The following is a 9,246-nucleotide window of genomic DNA, read 5'->3' as shown; positions in this document are numbered from 1 at the left end:
GGTCATTAGAATAACATCCTGTGCCTGTGTAAACCTTCATGAAGGCTGCTTTGCACCATGGTAATCTTTAATTTTACTTTTCAAATAACTAAAAGTGATTGCAGGGTGAAGAGAGAGGCAGAGACAAACTAGAAGGAGCCAGAAGTGTTTCTCCCTCGACCTTTGCATAGAAAGAGGTAGTAAATGCCAGTAGGAATCCCATGGCTGCCAGCATTCTGGGTGGCTTATAAAGTTGGCAGGAATGGTACCATAGAAAGGCGATTGTGGGACGGGGGCGGAGTCAAGATGGCATACTATGAGGATGTGGAATTCGCATCTCTGCACAACTAGGGCACCTACCAGGCACTGGTGGGGGACCACGGACACCTAAGGGGACGGGAGGAACCCCCAGCAACCGGGTAGGACATGGCGCATTGCGGGGAGTGAGGGGGGAGGAGAAGGGGGGCGGGACAGGACTCGTGCCCCTGAGGGGCGGCTGGGGGAGGGGAAGGGATCCCACTCCCGAAGGGGGAAATTGGGGGACCATTGGGAGGGCAGAGGATCAATAGGGAGCATGGCCGGGTTTCCCCTGTCCACTTGGGCCCCCGGGAGCCTGCTGAGATCCCAGGCCTGATCCTCTGCCCACCAAGGCCCCCTCCAGCCGCGCGGGGCCTGAGGGAGTGGGAGGGAGGGAAGGGGGAGCAAAAGTAAAGGCCGGACCTCCGGGACCCGGACCCCCGAGGGGTGGCTGGGGGAGGGGAGGAGTTCCTACACCCAGCGGGACCCACCCACGGTTAGGGGTCCAGCGGGGATGGGGGAGACCCTGGGGGAGACGGTGGGGGAGGGGCGCGGAGGGACAGAAGGGAACGCAGCCAGCGCTTTCCCTGTCCACTTAGGCACGGGGAGCCTGTTGGGCTCCAAGGCCTAATCCTCTGTCCTCGGAGCCTCCCGCAGAGCCCAAGACCCGCCCCTACACCCCCCACCCAGGGCCCTACCTCTACACTCGGAGACCCCTTCTGAGACGCCCTCCAAGGTGCTGGGCCTAAACCCCACCCACACGCCCTCACCCAGGACCTTGCCGCCAAACTGGGCAACTCCACACTCCCAGTGCTGTCTCTCCCCTTCCGCACAGGTCCTAAGCAGAGGCCCCGCCCCATGCTTGAACTCGCCCTGCTTAGGCCCTGCCCCCAGGGCCTTTTCTGGCTGCATGGGTCCTGAGCCTAGGCCCCGCCCACCCCTAAGGGGTGCTACTGGCACAAAAACAGAAATATAGATCAATGGAACAAGATAGAAAGCCCAGAGATAAACCCACGCACATTTGGTCACCTTATCTTTGACAAAGGAGGCAAGAATAAACAGTAGAGAAAAGACAGCCTCTTCCATAAGTGGTGCTGGAAAAAATGGACAGGGACATGTAAAAGAATGAAATTAGAACATACCCTAACATCATACACAAAAATATACTCAAAATTGATTAAAGACCTAAATGTAAGGCCAGACACTATAAAACTCTTAGAGGAAAACATAGGCAGAACACTTCATGACATAAATCACAGCAAGATCCTTTTTGACCCACCTCCTAGAGTAATGGAAATAACAACAAAAATAAACAAATGGGACCTAATGACACTTAAAAGCTTTTACACAGCAAAGGAAACCACAAACAAGACCAAAAGACAACCCTCTGAATGGGAGAAAATATTTGCAAATGAAACAATGGACAAAGGATTAATCTCCAAAATGTACAAGCAGCTCATGCAGCTCAATATCACGAAAACAAACAACCCAATCCAAAAATGGGCAGAAGACCTAAATAGACATTTCTCCAAAGAAAACATACAGATGGCCAACAAATGCACGAAAAGATGCTCAACATCACTAATCATTAGAGAAATGCAAATCAAAACCACAATGGGGTATCACCTCACACTGGTCAGAATGGCTATCATCAAAAAATCTACAAACGATAAATGCTGGAGAGGGTGTGGAGAAAAGGGAACCCTCCTGCACTGTTGGTGGGAATGTAAATTGATACAGCCAGTATGGAGAACAGTATGGAGGTTCCTTAAACTACAAATAGAACTACCATATGACCCAGCAATCTCACTACTGGTCATATACCCTGAGAAAACCATCATTCAAAAAGGTATATGTACCACAATGTTCATTACAGCACTATTTACAACAGCCAGGACATGGAACCAACCTACATATCTATCAACAGATGAATGGATAAAGAAGATGTGGCACATATATACAATGGAATATTACTTCAGCCAGAAAAATGAATGAAATTGAGTTATTTGTAGTGAGGTGGATGGACCTAGAGACTGTCAGACAGAGTGAAGTAAGTCAGTCAAAGAGAAAAACAAATACTGTATGCTAACGCATATATATGGAATTTTAAAAAGCGGTACTGATGAACCTAGTGGCAGGGCAGGAATAAAGACGCAGATGTAGAGAACAGACTTGACGGGGCGGGGTGACGGGGAAGCTGGGATGAAGTGAGAGAGTAACATTGACATATATACACTACCAAATGTAAAACGGATGGCTAGTGGGAAGCAGCCGCATAGCACAGGGAGATCAGCTCGGTACTTTGTGTCCACCTAGAGGGGTGGGATAGGGAGGGTGGGAGGGAGGCTCAAGAGGGAGGGGATATGGGGATATATGTATGCATATAGCTGATTCACTTTGTTGTAGAGCAGAAAGTAACACAACATTGTAAAGCATTTGTACTCCAATAAAGATGTGAAAAAAAAATTTTTTTAAAGAAAGAAAGAAAGGTGATTCTGTTCTCCTGTCTATGTTGTAGACCACAGCCTTGCACTTTTAGAGGCACAACCTACAATGTCCCTCCCTAGACCCTCTGTCTTCTGCCTAGGTCCTGTCTGATTTCTCGCCTTCCTTTACAGTTCAGTGTTCTTAATTTCCTTGCCTCCCCTTTCCTCTGCAGCCCCCAGTCCCACCAGACTACAAAATTGCTCCTGCTGACTTTACCCCTGACATCCGAATTACCAAACCCAATGAAGTCTTTCCATCATTACCTTCTTTGACCTTTCTGCAGCAATAAATATTACTATTTCCTTTTGCTTAAAATGCTTCCCTTGGTTCTTCTCTTGATTCTTTCTGACATCTTGAGCAACTGTTCTGAGTCTTCTCCTGAATCCACGTCAACCCTCTTGCAGAGGTAGAGATAGAGATTCCCCTGGGTTCCTACCTCCCTGGCCCTATTCTCTTATCACTCTTCTGCTTTCCTAGGGCCTCTTTATGGTCATCTGTTTGCCAGTGGCTCTCCATCAGCATCTCCATCCCTGACTTTCCTCCTGAGCATGAAGTCTGCAATCCACATGCAAAACAAACATATGAGCACACACAGCTGGAGGCAGCTGCTGGCAGAGGTTTCTCAGGGCAAGGGATATGACTTACTCATGTCTGAATCCCAGCCATAGTACAGAGCAGATGCTTAATCCTTAATAAATATGTTATAGATGAATGAATGAATAAGTGAAAAATGGCAAGGGAATGACTAAAAGTAAGATAGAGGCGTGCTGAATGGGAAAATGTTGAAGAAATATGTGATAATTAGAACTAAGTACAATATGGTTACAGCAGCGATCGTATCAAATGTAAAGGTGTATTATTAGGTAGAAGAGTATAATACGGCTGTGCAAAAAATAATATGTTCTCGGCACTTGGTCTCATTCTCTTTGAGTATGAGAGAAACAAGGGGCATGATGGCTCGCATCCCATGTGAGAGAACAACGGAGAAGGACTCACTCACTTAAACTCCATGCGGGTGGCAGATGGGGATAAGTGGAAGAGAAGTGGGGGAATCAGGACCTACCATAGCTGGTGTGTCTCAGGAAAGCCTGGAGAAGCATCAAATAGCGGCAGCTCTTAGAAGAGGGAGAGGTGAAGGCAAATTCCATGTAACTCTCTGGAGTGGGTGTGTCCCTTTGAAAGGCTCCAGCACCGAAGAAGGCTCATATAAGGGATGCATGTTCTTATGAACAGACGGTATCACTGACCCGAGCTCCATAACCTAACTGCCCACAGAGACCCTGAAGTCCTCCATCAGGTGGGACCAGGGAGGGAACACTGAGGATCCCTTCACATCAATCTGCCATCAAATCCTATTGACTTTACCTTCTGATGAGATACCTGGCCATTCTCCAGATTTCCACTTTATTGCTGCAGCACTAATTCAGACATTATCATTTCCTTCCTGGACCAGAGAAATCATCTTCTCACTGGTCACTTCTTCTCAAGATTACCCATCTCCAGTTCTTTATCTCTAATGCTGTCTGGATAATATTCCTAACACAAAATCTGATCATATTGCTTCACTACTTAAAATCCATCAGCTGTTCCTACTCCCTGAGCAGTACATACCAGCTCCTTAAGATGACACTGTGAGACTCTTCAAGATGAGGCTTCTTCCTATTTGTCTAGTCCCATCTCCTGCCATTACACCTCAATTACACCTTGCCCCCACCACAATTCTACGGTGCATTTATAACACGACATCTTGTACTTTCCAGAATGCACGGTATATTCCCCATGTTCTTTTTATGCCCAGAGCGCCCTCTCCTTCTGTGGATGCCTAGCTCTAAAAGTCCAAGAGTCTCCTCCTCAAAGGAGCCTTCCCTATTACCAATCCCTTCCTCCCCACCCCAAGATAGGCACGCCCTTGTTATTGCCTGTGTCCTTTCCCATTATTTATTTCAATAACTATCGATTTATTAAGTGCCTACAATGTGTCAGGCACTGTTATAGGCACTGGCAATTAAAATGATGAAAGAAGACACGATTCCTTTCCTCATGAAATGTACATTCTGTGGAAGACAGACAATGAAACAAACACCAATATATACACAACAGTACTGAACGAGTAAACATAAAAAATAGAAGACAGTGATAAGTGCTTGGTAGAGAATTAAAGCCAGGTTATGTGATAGAGTGACGGGGTGCTTACATTAGACAGGGAGGGAGGTCAGGGAAGACCTCTCTAAAAAGGTGGCATTTAAGCTGAGAGCAGAATGACCAGAAGAAACCAGTGAGAAGCAGGAGGAAAAGCATTAAAGACAGAAGGAAATGCTAATGTGAAGGCTTGAAGGTGGAAGGAAAATGTGGAGTGTTCAAAGAACATGAAAACATCAGTGTCGCTGGAATGCAGTGAGCAAGGGTAGAAGAGTATGAGATGAAGCTGGGGACAGATCACTCTGGGCTTTAGGAACTAAAACAGGGGGTGAGGTTTTTGTTCTAAGTGCAAGACAAATGGAGCAGCAAGTAGATTTTAAGAGAGGTAGTGATGTGGTCTGATTGCTGCTGAAAATTGGGAAGTCCTAGAGGTTAGTTGAAAAGAAGTTGGTCTGGAGTCAGATCTTGTGAGTTTGAAATGACGGTTGCAGAAGGGATCCAATTGCCAGGGTTTTGAACAGAGAAGCTTCCTGAATAGATGCATCTAACGATGGTGTTTCTTTTTTGTAATTTGAGGTAATATTTATAATCTGTAGTCTTTCAAATTAAAAAGCAGCAAGTCTACAGGTGGTTTTAAACAAATGATTTCTCTTCAACATTTATTTACATATACTTCTAGCACACTGCTAGGTGCATGGTGGGGCACCGAATAAATATTTGCAAATTTTGGATATTATAATATCTACAAAATCAGTTTGTTTTATCTTAGAAATTTCTTATGGGAAAGAAAGGAAATTAAAGAGGGTCAATGAGAATACAAAGGGGGAAGGCAGATATGAGAGTCACTGAAGAGACAGAACTATACAACTTGTCGGTGGCAAAGTCTAGATTTTCAAGGCAGTACAACTGATTTCATATTATTTCCCTTAAGTTTATGGGTGATTGTGATAATATAGCACAGATATCAGTGGCCTCAGCCTAAAGGCAGAAAATGAAACAGTGAAACAAAGAGGTCTATAAGCCAAATGGCAAATAGAAATAAAGACAGGAAGAGGAGCCCAGTACAACATCAACACTAAGAATCAAAGTATACATACGTATATATATATATATATACACACACGTATATATGTATTTAGACTCCTGATCACCGTTATTTAGGATGAAATATTAGCATTAAATATAAAGTAGCATATTAAAAGAATTTTTAAGCCATTTGGACCATGGCTGAGCTATATCTCTACAAATATAAAGGATTCATTTTGTGTATTTGACTTTATAAAATTTCTGTTTTGCTTTTCAAACAGAGAAATGAGTCACTTAGAAGACAATGTAATAATAAATTCCACTTATGAAACATCATGTGCCTACCCTCTAAGGTCAGGTCCAGAGTCTTTTCCCAGTACTGCCTGTTATGTAGTAAGTCACTCTGATGTTTGAGGGTTTGATTAATAAGCTTCCACTTACAAAATTCTGAAACTGCACTTTCTAAGAGCTAGCAGCCAGCCCAGGAGAGCGGGAACAACTTAATTACATTTTGAAAAATAGGTAATGGAAGGAAGAGTAAGAACTAGAATCAACAGACTTAAGATGGTTAAAAGGTATAAATGGAAATGAATCCAGACCTGCTTCTTAGTCTACTCACACCCTGACTAACATTGGCATAATTTAACTGTAAGTTCCCCGTCTAGCGCTCCCCCACTCTGAGATCCGACTGATTGAAAACACCCCGCCAGAGAAACCTGAGCATCTTTCCTCAGGTCCTAGGGTTAATTGAAGCCACTCTGAACTTGAAGTTGAATTTTCACACAGAGTTTGAGGTTCCGGAATCCCAAGAGACAAATGTGCTCAAGGGCAAAGGAAGAGGTCTTGTCACTGAAATATTCAAAACAATTCCAGGGCTGGAGTTCTTAGCACTTCATTGCAGAGTTCCAGCCTAGTTTCAGGATGCCAGTGGAGGAACTTCTGAGCTTAAAGCATAGGAGGCGAAAGGGTGGGGTTCTTAACTGGGGACCCACGTGGAGGTCTGGGGACTCCCTGCAGTTATCCATAAAGCTCAGTGTTTATGTGGATGTCTGCATTTTCATCTGCGAAAAGGAGTTGTACCTTTTGTCAGAATCTCAAAGAACTCCATGATTCAATCTGGTAACATTCCTCTAAAACAGAGGAGGATCCCAAAGAGAATAGACGGAAGAAAGAAATAACTGTTCATTCATTTAAGTTGACCAATACAGGAAAATTATGCAAGAGATAAGACAAAAGTAAACCACATTCTTACATCATTGGAGTTCAAACTCAGGACAGACTCAGACTCCTTCCTCTTCTTTTCATCGTCCTTTTATCCCTATTCTCCCCAACCTGGAAAATTCTCATTACAAGTATTTGAAAATTGTACTATAATAAAGCAAAGAGATGGAGTGAATTGGGTATAAGTGCTCCTTTCTTCTGGTATCCCATAGAAAGGGGCTCAAAAACAGGGACAGTCTGGCTCCTCTCTAGCCACAGACTGCAGGATTGTAGACCCTAGGACTGTATGAGATATGCCTCGTAAGTCGAGGGTAAAACTCTGTGTGTGTCTTATCTAGGGTAATGTTAATGAGTTCAAGAAAGCCTTTTTCCTTGGATCTTCCCTGGATCCCAAATCCCACTAAATCCCAAGAATTTTCTCTTTCTCGTAACAATAACAGCTAACATTTACTAATCCACAACTATGTGCCAGGCTCAGACCTAAATGCTTTTCAGTGTAAACTTATTTAATCCTCACAATGATGCTACAAAGTAGAGTACTATTATTCTGTCCATTTTATAGATGAGGAAACCGAGTCACTAACAAGACTGAGAGCTGAAGCAGAAATGGGAACTGTGTGACTACTCCACATTAGTCCCAGCAGACTCTTAGGGCTCAGAGAAAGAAATAGGCGAGCTGGGGATGAGAAAACATTTAACTGTAGTCTTGTCCCAGGGCACTTGCTTAGCCTTGCATTCAACCCAGACAGAAGAGCAATCCTGGAGAAGGGGGTTGAGGGTTAACCAAGGTTTGCTCCAAGAGAGTCCCTGTAAGCCCTGCTAGGAAAAACAGCAGCTGTAGAGTCAGAGGACGGAAGTTCAGATCCAGACAACATCAAGCCTAACAGTGTACCTTAGGTAAAACACCTAGCCTCTCTGTAAGACACGGCAGCTTCATTTGTAACATGGACATAGCAATTCACAAGCATGTGGGGAGGGTCAAAGTGGACAGCAGGTTTTGAAATGCTTACAAACTCTGAAGGGCTACTCAACATAAAGCTCCATGATTACTGCTCTTCCTCGTTTTCGGAAGCTTTACCTGCCTGACTCAGCTCCAAACCGCTTCAACTCAACCACTTTCCATAGCAAAGAGAAATGAACTTACCATCTCCTCTGTGACACAGCCAGCTTACTGCTGTCTGTGCAGCCCAGACTTCTTATAGTCTTGCTGCCTCCCCTCAGCTGTCAGGCTGTTTAGAAAAGCAACTTCCTATTCACTTTCCTGAAAGTCACCACAGCCCTTCCCATGAAGTTAGAATGTAGATAATACAGGAGCAGTGTTGGCAGCTTAGTAGTAACAGTCACCGAGGAGGCGGGCCGGGGGGGTTTTCCGACTTCCGTGGGAGGTGGTCCACAGACAGGGGTGAGTGCGAATCACTCCTGGACATTCCAGGCTGAGTAGGGTAGGAATCGTACCCACACCCGCAATGGTCAGGTTTCCTTTGACGATAATATGAGCTCCAATTTAAGGTCATATATTGGAAAATTCACTTTGTCTTCATCATAATGTCTTAGTGTAAGTTTTCCAGTTACTGTGAAGTCTCAGTGAATGTTTTCTATTCCAGCAGGCTTCTGACGGATAAGGGACAAATATAGTAACAAAAAATAATTAGGTGGGAAAGGGAAAGCCACTGAGGGTTTTCTGGCAATTGGAGGGGTTGTTGGAAGGACTTTGGGAGTGAAAATATAAAACAGACATGGGTCATTATTAGAAAGGGACCTCTGCTTCTTAAATCAGAAAAAAGATGTAAAAATGGTTAGTGTGGGGAAGTAAAAGGCTGTGTGGCACAGTGGTTTAGAGACCCCACTTGGCTCCATGTGTGGCTCTCCTTTAGCCAAACTACTTAAACTCTCTACACCTTTTTTTTTAAACTGTGAAATAGAATGATTATAGCAGAACTTCTCTTACAGGGCTGTTATGTGATTAAATGAATTGATATGTGGAGAGTGCTTGAAACAATATCTGGTCCACAGTTAACACTCAACAAATGTAGGCTATTATTATTACTTTTCAGATTTGCCATCAGACAGCAAAATCAAGTATCAAGCATTTAGTGT

The 9,246-nt window shown here is 44.1% G+C and overlaps 1 protein-coding gene across 1 annotated transcript in view; it reads right to left on the bottom strand.

The window, feature by feature from the left end:
- Positions 1-541: 541 nt before the first annotated feature.
- SELL (selectin L) overlaps positions 542-9,246 on the bottom strand; it is a gene marked incomplete at both ends in the record, with an annotated part of 61,136 nt that continues 52,431 nt past the window's right edge. Inside the window, 2 exons of the mRNA XM_079723838.1 lie at positions 542-651; positions 975-1,114. Of these exons, the coding sequence (XP_079579964.1) occupies positions 542-651; positions 975-1,114 (250 nt within the window). The remainder of the gene's footprint in view (positions 652-974; positions 1,115-9,246) is intronic.

Source organism: Hyperoodon ampullatus (assembly GCF_949752795.1).
Source record: "Hyperoodon ampullatus genome assembly, chromosome: 2".
Classification (NCBI taxonomy): Eukaryota; Metazoa; Chordata; class Mammalia; order Artiodactyla; family Ziphiidae; genus Hyperoodon; species Hyperoodon ampullatus.
This window is presented reverse-complemented; position numbering and strand designations above follow the sequence as displayed.